General features: G+C 37.9%; 1 protein-coding gene across 4 annotated transcripts in view; it reads left to right on the top strand.

Moving 5' to 3' along the window:
* LOC108039901 (cilia- and flagella-associated protein 91) overlaps window positions 1-14,472 on the top strand; it is a 39,683-nt gene that overhangs the window by 7,658 nt on the left and 17,553 nt on the right. Inside the window, exons 2-3 of one of the 4 annotated variants that reach the window (XR_001769038.1) lie at window positions 2,767-2,907; window positions 3,468-3,525. The exons of 1 other annotated variant lie outside the window; for it this stretch is intronic. Coding sequence is in view for 1 of the 3 variants with exons in the window: in XM_017117073.1 (XP_016972562.1) it covers window positions 2,767-2,885 (119 nt within the window). In the remaining 2 variants the exon portion in view is untranslated. Of the gene's footprint in view, window positions 1-2,766; window positions 2,908-3,467; window positions 3,526-3,822; window positions 4,003-14,472 lie in introns of those variants that run through there. 2 more of the 4 variants (XM_017117073.1, XM_017117074.1) reach the window with 2 other exon arrangements.

Raw genomic sequence — 14,472 nt, 5'->3', positions numbered from 1 at the left:
TTATATGGCAGCTATAGGATATAGTCGGCCGATCCCGGCCGTTCCGACTTATATACTGCGTGCAAAGGAAAGAAGGGTGTGTGCAAAGTTTCAATTCGATAGCTTTAAAACTGAGAGACTAGTTTGCGTAGAAACAGACAGACGGACAGACGGACAGACGGACATGGCTATATCAACTCAGGAGGTGATCCTGATCAAGAATATATATACTTTATAGGGTCGGAGATGCCTCCTTCACTGCGTTGCACACTTTTGACCAAAATTATAATACCCTCTGCAAGGGTATAACAAGGGCGCGGAAAATAAGTCAAAGCACTGGGCCACTTTCACGTTCCTTCGCCGCCGAGTTTCCTTGACAAACAAAGCGGAAATTGATTGTATTACCAGCAACGACAAGATACGTTGAGGGCAGCAAAGCATAAAGTAGCAATCGAGCATACGACCCCATGTACATGTTGTCGACGCCACGACAATAAACGTGGCGCCGATTTACCCTATCGGCTTAAGTTCCTCGTAAGCTCCAATAAGATGGGACTATAAGTTGGGCATACTTTGGAATGGTTGAGTATCCACAAATTGATGTAAAATACGATTGCTAAAAGAAGGCTGTAATCCCTTGGAAAGCTTTATGAGCTGATAACAAGAGGTACATAATCCCCGATTTCCTGCTGTTTTGCTTTAATACGTAGATCTATGTTTATTTATTATAATTAATAATTAACATCACATTATATATGCCATATATTCCTTAGTTTCTAAACTTAGCAAGCTAGTATTGAATTCGGATATTCTTTCCTTTGTAAGGTATAAACTAAATGAATGCAAGTTTCCGATTTGAGTTTAATTTTAATTGGTTTTGTTTGGACAGAAGTAGAAATGCGTAAAAAAGTAAGTTTCGAGGACAACTCACACAAGCAATCCATTAAACTTTATAGAATTATTAATTATTAATATATTAAATTATTTATATGGCATAGAAAACCTGTTCTTCATTAGGAAAACAATTTATGGGTATCAAAAAGTCCATACATTTGAATCCAGATTCAGAGTACTTCGTGTCTTGTCTGAAAGCCTTTTCCTTTCTCTCTTTTCTTGTGCATATCACTCTTTATGCAATTAAGTTGATTATGTTTTTGTTGCTCAGCAAATTTGGCAATAATTGCGCGCTCCAAAAGAGGGTAGAAGTTTTGCGCCGCACATTTTTTTGGGGCTGATTAAAAGTTTAGGGAAACAAGTTGAGGCAGGCAGCCGTCTGTGCGATGTCTAACTTTGAGTAGACTTTACTTAGTCCCGTCAGTGCACCAGTGTGTGTGTATTTGGGTGAGTGTGCGTGTTTGGGTGTGCCTGTGCTTTGGTGCCTTGTCATTGGCAGCCTGGCTCATAATGATTTTATGTTTCGGGCCGCCGGCATCGGCATGCACAGGGAAATGAAAACTGTTGGAGCCAAGCTAATTCCATAATGAATTTCTCAAGTCTGGCCACAGGCAAAACTTGCCTATGTGCACATGTATATAATTTATAAACATATAATCGATATTGTTTCCAAATTTATTGGCTGCCATGTCGGGGTAATGGCTTTTGGCTTGCCGACAAACTTATTAGGGGATCGAGTGGCAACTAAATGGAAAAGTTTGAATGACCCAAAACAGAGAAAATCCTATTTGTGGCCTAATCCACTTTTGTAAGAACTGAAAATAGACTAAAGAAAACAGTATAAAGATTAAGTATTTAAAAAGATTATAAAATATCACTTTGTTTAAAATATATAAACCAATATTCTAGCTAAATTTGTTATCAAGTGTTTTACCAAACAAAAACCAGAAAGGAAGCAAACTTCGGCAAACCGAAGCTTATATACCCTTGTAGCTTTTACAAAAATTCAATATTTAATATTGAATTTGCGAAATTAAATAAGTTTTTCATTTCAAAGATACAACCTTTTTAAATACAATGGGCTTAACGAAACTGCAGTACCAAGTTACCATATCCACCTCACAGGTATTCAAACTTGTATTGCGTACTCCGGAGCATACTTATACCAAGTTAAACTTTTGCAACTCCACTTGGCAATTCTTTTATGCCATAACTTCACTCCGAAATGCCACTTCACACGGATACACCCCTACAAAGCTATTCGTAGACACAAAGTATCTTGACTTCAAGAGCTCACATTTCATTTCGGTAGTTTCCTTATTCTTTGTTCCAGACAAAGGCAAAATAAAACGAAACTTTTCGTTATAACCAACGACTCGCACTTTATGGCTATTTATATGATTAAAAAGTTGAGTGTGCAGGAAATTAGCTGAAAATTTATGATATTGCCGGGCGTTGATGATTGGGGCGGAGTTTTGGGCTTAAAGGGAAAGCCAGGGAAAATTGTGACAAAAGGCACTTCTAATGCGAATGGACGTCAAGCTGGCAGGGAGTGCGTGATTCGTTGAAATTGACTTGTATAAACAAATATCGTGTATACGCAACGTTTTCATTTGATACATTTATGATTGCGTGTGTCTTGTCAATGTGAATGTGCAACTGTTCTCAACTTTCACTTTGTTTCAATACACATTTAATTCACCCACTTCATTAGCCTATTCGCTGTCTCTTTTTCTGATTGCATATCTTTACATAAATATATATGAATAAAAATATTTTTCCATATTATTGATAGCATATTTTAATGGTTTTTCTTCTGTATTCATCTCTAAACACACACACAAATCTTGATTACTGATTCGAAAAACTATTAATTAACCAAAACCGATGAAGAACCGGAGGTGGAGATACTTATACCACATCACCATCATCATCATGGCAGCAAAAAATTCCGTCGAAATCCCTTGAAAAATTTGGATCTCGATTTTAAATTCGATGTCAATTCGTTTTAGCCAACAACAAATCCCTCGACTGGTGTGTGATTATCGCAAGATATCCGCCTTTGTTGTTATTGCAGAGACAACAAACGGAAACTCTAGCAAATAATTGTTTTAGCTAGATTGTATTTCTAAGTGTGTCGCTGTTGTTGTTAATGTTTATGCAATTGTTGATGTTCCTTGTTAATACTAATAAAAATCGTTGAAATCTTCGTAAAAGTAGCTAAGACATAGGCAGATGTTTCGTATATGAATGCACGTATTTACACAGTTTTCTTAAACTTTTGAACTCTACTAACATTGTATTTTATTAGAAAAAAATTGGCATGTTTTCTCTCTAAAGACTTTCTAAAAATCCTTTCCTGAATTCAAACTAATATTTTTAGCTGGCAACACTTTTCCCAACCGAAAAAGCTTTCACTTAAAGCATTTCTGAGTTCCTTTTTTATAACTAACCAAAGCTTGACAAAGTTTATATGTCTATCCATAAAATCCCTCTATTAGCGAGTTAAACGTTACTTGTGATTTCTTTGTGTGTTTTATGTTGGATTCCTTATTTCACCTTGACTGATTTTAATTTATCTTATGTATTTGCAGGTAAATATTGGCATTTAAAATTTAACCAAAATCAGCAGAACATTTGTAGAACCAACAGGTATTTAAAGTTTTTGACTCCCCCCTTTATTTGGCCTTGAATAAATAGGGGGAAATTGTGCATAAAGCTCGTGAAAGCTGGCCAAAGGAAAAGCTGAGCTTTGCGAACTTCACTCAAGGTGCCTCGATTAAATTCCCACTCAGACCTACTTTCGGCTCGTTTCCCGGAGCGTTTCAGCCAACACCAGTTAACAGTGGCCCAAAGAAGACGACATCGGCAACCGATGTCGGCCACCCGAACGGTTAACAGGGCCACAAGAAACACGTTTTTAACCAAACCCACTGGCCAAACGAGGCCAGTTTCACAAATCAAGCGGAGCGTTCGGTTCGATAGGTTGCCCCAAAAAGTATCCAAGCGGAAGTCCTTTGAGCCTTTTAAGAAAAGGGAAAGTGCGCGCGAATTTAAATATTCATAGAATAAAGCAAGCTATCGGTTTGCCCAGTGTTTTGTGCTGAGTCTTTTCCCAGAAGAGCTAAGGTAATTTTTCAACTGTAACATTTTATTTCTATATATTTTAAAACCTAGAGTTATTTCCTATTAAATACAGTATTTTAAAATCCAGCATATGCCTTGTGTTCGCTTTACGGCTTGCAGGTGTGCTGAAAGTGGGCATAAAAATCTGAAGCATTCCGATAGTTAAATAAATATTCCTCCGCATCCATCCAGTTGGGTAACATCTCAGTCGTTGATTCCTGGTGACGCACACCAGTCCTCCGTGCCCATGAATAAATAAAACTTTTGTGTGTTCCGCCTCCACACCTCGCCTTTTCTGTTGGCATGGTCCTTTGGCTCCTTCTTCGGTGGTCCCCTATTTTTTACATAAAAATAACATAAAATCTGCCTGGGCTTTGCAATTTTTTTCCCTCTTGCTCTGTGTAGTTTGTTTTGAAGTGTCATCATCGGAGGTCGACTGAGCCGAGTAACGACTTAGTTGGATATTGATTTGGTATTTTTATCTTTATCACAGCCATTTGCATCTAATCAGCCTAAAATTGACGCCCAAACTTGGCATATTTGATTTTATTATTATGTACATCAACATACAATGGTAATTATAGTTTTTCTCGTTGTGCTGAGTGAAATATTTATTCAGATTTTACTGTTGTGCGCATTGTGTGACCCGATTCACTTTGTCATTTTTTTTTTGTGCGGTCTTAATGATTGAGTGTTGATGCTGTGGGGTGGATTTTCTTTTCGGGCTTTTCAGTCCATTTTTTCGCAGCTGAGCCGCGTTCTTTTGGCAAAGCGTCCAATTTAATTAAATGGCATTAAAAAAGGCGCCAGAAGGGATCAGAGTAAGTGCAGAAGGGTGGTGAGGATTAAAATGGGAGTAGGCACAGGAAGATCCTTCGGACTTTCTGTTAACGGATAGACAAATAATGGTCGAAACGAAAAGTAAAACTTGATTAGTGCCAACCAACTTTAATACATTTAAAACTTTTAAAATATCTGGATTAGACTTGCAAAAGGGTACTTCTATCAATCGATTAATTAATTTTTAAATGAAAATGAAAAAAATTCTATAATTTATTTATACACTAAGTCATTTTTAGCTTATTAATTACATTTAAAATATTAATTTTTAGTTCATTTTTCAAAATGTTTAGATACATATCTATAAACTTATTAATCTGTTAAATATTATGAATACCACAAAATTATTATAATTTATCGAGTAATTGTACAAATAAAGTATTGCTGAATATGTTTAAAATAAATTATATACTTTGTATATTTAATGGCAGATATTTTTATGGTTTGGCTTAGTTGGTGATTTATAACTCGTTGAACTAATTTATAGTATAGATTAACGTTAAAAGCAATTTATCTCCTATATTTCAACAGAAACAATAGGCTAAAAATATTTTTTCACGGTGTTAAGCAGGCACTATAAATTAGTATAATTTTTCAGGACTCCCCAAAGCAATTTTAATATCATATTGCGTGACACAATCGAAATTCCAAAATGGCAACTTCCTTTTTGCCGAAACTAAGACAAAGTTATGCCACCGTTTACGGGATCATCTGGTCCCATGCATCAGCTGTCCAAACTTCGGAGGAATTTCATTAATGCCTTACTTTGTCCCCACACCACAGCGAGAATTTGTTTCAAAACGCGACAAAGCAAAAATTTAATATTCAATTTCAGCCCCGTGGCAGCCACGACACAAAATTGTTCTGTGTTAAAGTTCGTCACACCCGGAGCTGAATGGTATGTGGGCTCTATATCCCGGCGGAGTGCAAACAAACATGCCACATGCAATATGAGCCGCCGAGTGAAACAAAACAAAGCGGAACTCAGGACTCTGCGGATGACACATGACCTACAACGTTTTGTTATTTCGGCTCGACTCCGCTCTTTTCACTTTTTTTTTTATTGTTCGGTGAAATATTTTTATGACTTGCTTTACGTGAGCTCCGGATCCTGCCAAGGATATCGGGCTAGTGTCGTGCTGCCTCTCTGGCCAATCAATCATTGGCAAGTCCGCTTAGCGGATAATTTGAAAAAATAAATAAACGAGAGGAGTTATGCAAATGCAGGCACGACAGAGTTTTTGCCACCCAAATGAAATTAAACAAATGTGATGGATGGCAACACAGAAAACGGAAATAACATGTAAAAAATGTTTTCCTTCATCGGTATTGTAATAAATGTTTATTAAAAGTTTTCGAATGAGATACACATTTTTTTAGCCGAGCCCTTGAATTATTGCTAAATGTTTTTTTGGTTAAGTAAAAATAATGGCATGGTCCTTTTCAGGGATTTATTTTAAAAGCTGATAGGCATGCTTTATTGTTAATTTTGAACATTTACCGAGTTAATTGAGAGGAATACCTTTTTATTATGAAAATTAATGACTTTTCTCAAGCTTCAGTGCAAATGGGACAAGTTATCATCACTCTCTGAAACTGCTGAAGTATGTACTTAAAGAAAAATTCTTATCTCATCACATGACTGCTCAATATTTTCACAATGACAATACCAAAAATGTATTCCTACAAAATCCCTTGTCAGAGTTTTGCTGCGAACCCTGGAGCCCTGAACAACTTTAATTTGTTATAATCCCCAGACCTTGAGGCAGCACACAATGCCAGAGTGGATCTGAAGCATTTTAAACCATCTCGCATACAGGACATCCCCTCCTGCACACACACACACACACACATAGATATATGTTGTATATATACAGAGTTATCAATTTCACAAAAGAAATCATTCAGGCGCATAACAACAAAACAGAGAGGAAAATGGGCGACATGAATGTCCTGGCAGCATTTCATATTGTATATTCCGCCCGCTCTCCTGTTTATACAGATGTCAAGTGACGTATCACCGCCCACCGCCCCCTTTTGCATACGGATACTGATATTCGTACTCCCATATAAGTATGCTACACCCATTTATTCCTAACAAATTGGAAACGTGTTTGCTCGTCTGTTGACACTGACTTTGACTTTTGTGCTGCGCATTCAGTTTGCCATAATTCAATTTGAGAGATATACTGTGACAACAGCAGAGGGCATTTTGTGGCGCACCTTTGTCATTCTACATTTGGTTTATTCTGTGGCCACACACACTGTTATTTTCAAATCAATGGCCAGCCAACATCCACACTTCACAACTCTGACACGTCAAATTATAATGCAAAACTAGTCCAACACTCGTGACAAGTTGTCCACTGCCATTCCCCCAACAGAGTCTGCCACATAATTAATGCCATTGACAAACAGTTATTTTCCTGGCCAACTCGGCCACTTTTAGCCTTCGAGTGTTTGCTCGTCAATCAGCGCGTTAAATTGTCGCACCACCAGCTGCGTTGCTCATACGCCGCGTGTTCGGGCAAAGTTTTCGGGCCATTCCGCTACAAGAACTCGGGCTGCTTGTGTTGACTTTGCATCTTTGATGGTTAGTTGGGCTCTCAAGCCAAGCCCCAGCGGCTTTGAATCGCATAAATTTGACTTTCACTTCAGTATGAGCCCAAGTTTCTGGTTAGTTTGCGAGGTTCGCTGATGAAGTGTTTAATAAGAGTTGAGCCACAGTTTTGGGATATGGGTAATCATCCAAGTTTATGTTGCCAAATTCGGAGTAGCAAAGAATATTAATACGTTATTTAAAATAATAACGTAATGGTAAACTTTTCCTGTGGTTTCAAAACTGATTTATTTATTAGAACTTGAAATAAGTACAGTCAATTACAAATTTGAGAAAGATGAAGTATAAAATATGTATGTGCTAGGCTCAATAAGTTCTTAAAACCTCTTACAAAATTGTCTAAGAAAAAATGTTGAATATAAGGAATAGTTATTAGAAAAGATATTAATACTTTGAGTGGAAATATTTTATTGTTTTTTGTTCTATATATACAAATGGCAACCCGACCTGCTCCACATTTGTCATCTGCCCACACAATGAGCTTTTAAGCTCATATCTATTTTAATCCGGCCTGTTCAATTTTCCGAATATCCGTCACTCTGGCTGCCCAGGCCAAAATGTGTGGCTATTAATAAACGCACGAAGACCTCCTGCTGACCAGGACTTTTCCCCTCCACTGGCCTGCAATTTAGTGGAGCACTTTTCACGGCACGCATCGCCAGATGGAGCAGCAGTGTTGGCCATTTGTCTAACGCTGCGACACCGTATTCAATTAAATATTGAAAGACGTGGCTAATAAATTACACAACGCAAACGCAAACGTCGAAGGGGCCAGACCAGAAAGTCCAGTCTCGGAACCGAACAAGGTGAATTATTCAGGCCGTGTTCATAAATATAGCCCACATTAGAAGCAAATCGTTATAGATCTACAAATTGCCTAAATATTTAATAGCAATGGGCCTGGTTGCGGCACGAGCACTTTTAATGGGTGGCAGTCATCGGGATTGAGTAGCTGAAAAGATTTATAAGCCCCGTTGACAAGGCACACGCACGTGTTTGGGCTGTGATTGGAACGGGTTCGGCGTGGGCATAAAGGAAATCACTTTTTTTTGTTGTTTGCCCACATCATAATTCATTTGTTTCGGCCCCTAACAATGAGGCCCGAAAATGTAATTTCCTCAATCAGGAGCGACCCATTGTCTGGCGAATTCAAATCGTGTTCTCCCGCGCTGAATCCTGATTCGCAGTCAATAAAATCAAATTTATTTCAGTTAGGGATTTTCGGTCATTAAATGGAATTTGTACGCTCTGAGTTTTCCTGTTTTGAGCTTTGCTGTGCTCCATTAATTCACACCGGAGTCAGGAAATTGAAGTGTGCGTAGGGGAATGTATCTCGGAGTTTGAAATGTATCTGTTTGGGCATCAGTGATTTTGTGGGGAATTTTGAATGTTCAATCCTGTATCCTGTAAGGTAAGCCAGGGACATCAATAATGCCAAGGCAATTCTGGGCCGTTTTAAACCAATTTTATGAGCAGTTGATAAATCTTTTCCTTGGCCAGATAATCCCCTTCGAAGTCCTTCATCCCACACATGCACTTTCATATTTTAGCCAAGACATCCTGTCGATACTTTTGACTTCTTGCCTTGACAACATTGACTGCCGACAAGAACGACAAACAGCTATACTATATATATACACATTGGATGGGCCAAAGTTCAAAGTATGCAAAGTCAGTGGCGAAGCAGGCAAGTTGCCACAGTAACCAACTGGCAGCAACCTTGTTATGGTGAAACCAAGAGGCCAACCCCATTCCTGATTTCCCTGCGAAACTAAGATCAGATGACGCCGCATAAACTGTCCTCGGGACATTGCATTGGCTGGCATTTGATATAGTTAGTCGGTGGACTCAAGAGCAGTCCGTCAGTGGCCCAATACACTCAATACAGGAGGAACAGGAGGTTCCTTTTCCTTCCATGACATTCAGACCGTCAGTCCGTCAGACAGCCAGTCGAGCATGTATTTCCTTCCTTTTCTGCGCTGCAGCGCAGAATTTCCGTTCCAATGCACTCTGATTGAAAGTCTTACGTGGCTGTATGGATCCTGGTATTGGTATTCACACTGGTATTGGTATTCGTTTCGCTACTTGTATGGGTGTCCTGCCTGAAGGACCTCCACGCCCAAGAGCCACTCGACTGTGTCGTATTTTTTGCAATTTTAATGTGCAATGACGTAGATGCCAGAGCTGATAATGTCGAAACGCCCCCATTTTCGATAAGGCGGCAACTCAAATAAATTTCACAGACAGAAAGGGAAAGCGATTGGAAAGCAGTGAAACGACCAGGGAAGTACCCTACAAATAATTAGCAGAAAAAACTAAATGTCCCCATTATATATTTATAATTGCAGCAAGAATAATCTGAAAGCAATTTACCTTTTTTTCGGCTAATCACTCAAAAAAAAGGTCATAAAAAAATAAAAAAAAATTTCGGGAAAATCTCTAGATCATGTTTTATTGAAATGCTGTTTATGAAAGCTAAAATACTACACCTGACACTAAAAAGGCGAAATTGTACTCCTAAATTAAAAAAAATTAAATTTCCATTTCAAATGCTTTTAACAAATCAACAAAAAGGTATTCTTCTACAAAACATTTTTTATTTTCCTGAACCAACAAGTAAGAGGTTAATATTTAAACTTGTAGCTAAGACTATCTACTCTGCATAATTTCTTTGGCTGACTGAATATAATAGTTTTGAAAATGTTTAGTCTTAATCCATATTTTAATCAAGATGCAACTCAACTTTAAAAGACCCAAAAAGGTTAAATGTAGTGCACAAAATCGGTAACATTCTCAGCCATTAGCCCTTAAACACCCAACGATTTGGGCACTCCGGGTCCTGTCGCCACCGCAATTGAATGGTGGCGAATGCGAATGCGAATGCCCCCCAATCGTCGAGTGCATTAAGTGTGTCACTCGGCGATGGCCTCGCCTTTGTGCCCCGGAGAAAACCCTTTGTTGCACGTGCAGCGCTGACAATGCAACTGTCCACGAACCCTTCAGCCAGGACAATGCGAGACAAAACGCTTTTCACTGCTTTTGGCCTTTGTTAATCGGTTTTCCCAAGAGCTTTTCGGGCCCGCTTGCCCGTCATCGAGTACGAGTTCGAGTGTCTAATTAAACCGAGCGCTCTACTTAGACGCTATCAAATGTATCTTTCGCTTTTTTTAAGAAGACTTCAAGGCTGGCATGGTTTTTCGTGAAATTGCTTTCGCTTTAATTGGATTGGGGTCGCGGGTCGTGTTTATCCAGGACGAAGGACCAAAGGGCCGAGCGGCCAAGGTCCTGCAAATACGAGAATTTACCACCTTCGCTCGGATTTCTTCTCGCGTTTATTTGCTTTACGGCATGTTTGTGCTCATAACTGTAAATCCGTTTTTATTATCCGCTCTTAAATTGCCAGTGAGCTTCGGGCCAAAATGGCTGGCGAGTCCTTTTTGCGCATATTTTCCGTTGTTGTTATTTTTTCTTTCCCTCTGGAATTTCTTGGGGCTACAATTTTGAAGCTCACTATTCCTTCTCTTCGCATGTAAACTCGAAAGTTGAACTACAAAGGGCGCTGGCACTGAGAATCGTTCCATTAGCCCACTCCACATCATTGCTATTCGGAGTATTCCTTTTGTTGTCCTACTTTTGCCATGTTTGACTTTTACAACACAAACTATTGGGTGCAAAATAAATAACCGACATTCCTTGTATACATGAAATATGTGGTGGAGGAAGGAAATCATACTGAAAAGCTAGCAAAGGACCTTGATTTATGAGTTTGATTGGAGCAAGGGAATTCCCTTTTAATTGGAAGGAATTTCAAGGGTTACGTTAAAACCATTTGGGGATGTGCTTGAAATTCCCATTTATTTTGCTTGATTTATTTATGCCAGATTTATTATTTTGGGAAATAAATTAAGGAAATCAGTAATTTCAATGAATTATATATTTATAATTTTAAAGATATAATTTAAATGCCTTGATAAAAGAAAAAGATGAATTTGATTTTGAGTTTATTTTAATGTTTAAAGCAACCAATGCTGTACAAATATAATTTCCTCCCAAATGATTTGTGACTCCAGATTCTCGATTAATTTCATGCTCGATAAAGCGCAGTCCAATTCCTCGTTAAAATTAATCCATCACCTCAATTATCGTAAGCTCCAGTCGGTTTTAATCTTCTCTCCATATACATCATGCACTTGTTCTTAGCTGTTCGTATTTATAATTAAACCAATGCCGAAGGCTCCATACTCTCATTACGAGACAGGCCCATGGGGCACAAAAAAAATTGTTTTTTGGTAAACAGAATACCTGTCAGAAACTCGAGTGAAATCTGGAAACGAAAACCAGAGATCCCTGGCTCAACTGCTCGGGGCTTTAATTGATTTTAATATTTAATTGCGACAACATTGAAATGCAAATATGCTCAGAGAGTTTCGGCATAAAATCAATTTGGCAAACTGCATAATAGAAGTGAAGAGGGGAAACTGCATGCGAATAAATTTCAGATTAGCTTGAACCCCATTTCACATGAGCAATTTGATATCTATATATATATCGCAAGAGTGTCTGACAATTTCGGCTATGCATAACAGACTTAGTTAGGATATGTGATACCATTAAAACAAATCTAATGACAGGGAAGTCGTTTTCCCACTTGATTTTCCTCGAATTGCCATTTCGAAATTCATTCTCTCGCCCTGCCAAATAACTCGGCAGTCACTTTGCAAACATTTCTGAGTGACAAACAATTTGATAAGCTTCTTTTCGGCTGAGCTGCTTTTCCACTGTTGACTTTCCCACACAACAAAAATACACATAAATACAATTTTCAGCCAGCTTAGAGTTTCCACTCAACAGCTGCAGAATTTAAGTCCTGCTATTTTGGGTCTCATATTTGCTGGACTCTTGAAAAATCGCACCCTTGTTTGCTAATCAACTATACAAGAGTCACTTGGTCTTTGTGTGTTGTAATCTGCTGGTAGTTATTTGTAAGGTTCAACATTTGTCTTATATTACACTGAGGGGAAAACTAGCTTCTTGAACTTTAATACAGTATTTCTATTTCGAAAGCTTTAATCAAAAAATTGAAATTGGTGTTTCTTGTCTTATCAAAACTATAGTTTATTAGAAACGTTTGCTGTTATTTCTAGGGAAATAATTATTATAATTGTTAGCATTAATATTTATTATAGCTACAAGAACTTAGGCTTAAGCTGTCTAACATTATAATATTTTATAAGATATAGTAGTTTAACTTTTGTTCTTTTGATTCAAGAAAATGATTATTTCTGGGATTGAAGTATCTATGATTTTGAACTATGTATACAACTTGGAGATAATATTTATTTAGTAGAAATAATTGTTTTCATCTCGGTGTAGTTATCATGTTGCTTGGTTTGAACTTTCTAGATCATCGTTATGGCTTGCCACTTTATGTCCGCCCAGCGAATTGTTGTCTATTGATGAGCTTGTTGTTCTTCCATTTCCGTTGGTGCTACAAGCAACAAAATGCCACTGAAATGACACTCGAGACCAGGCGTCTCCGTTTCATTTTCACTCAGTGTTTACATTTGCATGTTTGCATTGGACTACCCACACGTGGGGCTATACCACATATATAATATAGGGGGTGAACAAGGACCTTTGCTTATGACTCTTTTGGGGCTGCCACCAGTTAATTTAATTCTGTTTTCCACTCTGCTGTCTAATTGAGTGGTTGGTCAAGCTTTCTTTGCGTTTGGCGGGGTGAAATGGAAGTGATATGTTTAGTCAAGTTGGCTTAGGTCTCCTTAGAGTCTCCGAAACAGAGGCACACATGACATGCTACTTAATTTGACTCAGCTTGCTTTATGTCATTTATTTTGTGACACTGACAGTGGAATTAGTTCAATTGAGATGCCAAGGCAGCTGGTTGTTTTAGCGAATTATGAGCGTATATTTATGGTATGTATGCGAAAGTGGCTTAAGGACTCTCAGCATGACACAATACATTATCCGGGTTTATTTGGGTCAGTAACAAATAACAATTATGCTAATAAGGGTTGATGAAGTGTATACAATTTATGGAAGTCAAATATTGGCTGAGATTTGTATTATAATATTTCAGTTCAATACACTTTTCCATTTAGTAACGCAAACTTATTTCGACACTTCTCAGCTGTCAGATAAAAGTCAAAATGTAAACTCCAATTCTTCTACGTTTTGCCATTTATTCTGCTCATGAGCTGACAGTTTTGTTAATTTTAACTGACATTTAAATGCGCCCGCACACACAAAATACGCTCTTGCATAACCATAACAATAACCATCTCACTTAAGAGCAAACAAAAGGTGACAGCCTTAGCGCGGCCAAAAGTTTAAGTATAAATTACCACAATAAATATAACAAAAACCGAAAACAACAGCAATAATGTGAAACACTTTGCAAAACAACAGCAATAACAAACAAACAATGGCAGTCAATAGCTCACGCATCAGTGGCAAACAAAAACGAGAACGGAAGCTCCTTTGGCAAGCCGGTGTTTTAATACTCTTACAGTCATACTAAAAATGAATGACAGCTTGCACTGCGCGAAAATACATTTGACATCAAGAATTAATACATTACAAAGTCGGCAATATCTGCTTCACTGAGTTATAAACCTTAGAACAAAATTTCAATACCCTCTGAAAGTGTATAAAAGTAAAATGGAAAAACGAGAAAAGGCCAACGGAAACTGCTGCACAGCAGAATAATGAAAATGAAAATGGAAACGTGGCCAAAACAGGCAGGAAAAGTAAAAGATTTCCTCGTAAGCATGACGCTTCGTTAAGTTTTTTAATGGTCGGTTTTACGAGGGCACCATATATAAAAGGTGAAAATTAATTTTTCGCATGTCAGCTTACAATTAATTCTCCAACTCCGCAGGACTGCGAAAAACGGAAACCATTTTTACAATACAATGAAAATCCAACAGCAAAAAACCATAAACCATAACCCATTACAGGAAATTGATTTTATATAACAATGTATTTAATCG

Source organism: Drosophila rhopaloa, unplaced genomic scaffold, assembly GCF_018152115.1.
Source record: "Drosophila rhopaloa isolate 14029-0021.01 unplaced genomic scaffold, ASM1815211v1 contig_115, whole genome shotgun sequence".
In the NCBI taxonomy this organism is placed as follows: Eukaryota; Metazoa; Arthropoda; class Insecta; order Diptera; family Drosophilidae; genus Drosophila; species Drosophila rhopaloa.
This window is presented reverse-complemented; position numbering and strand designations above follow the sequence as displayed.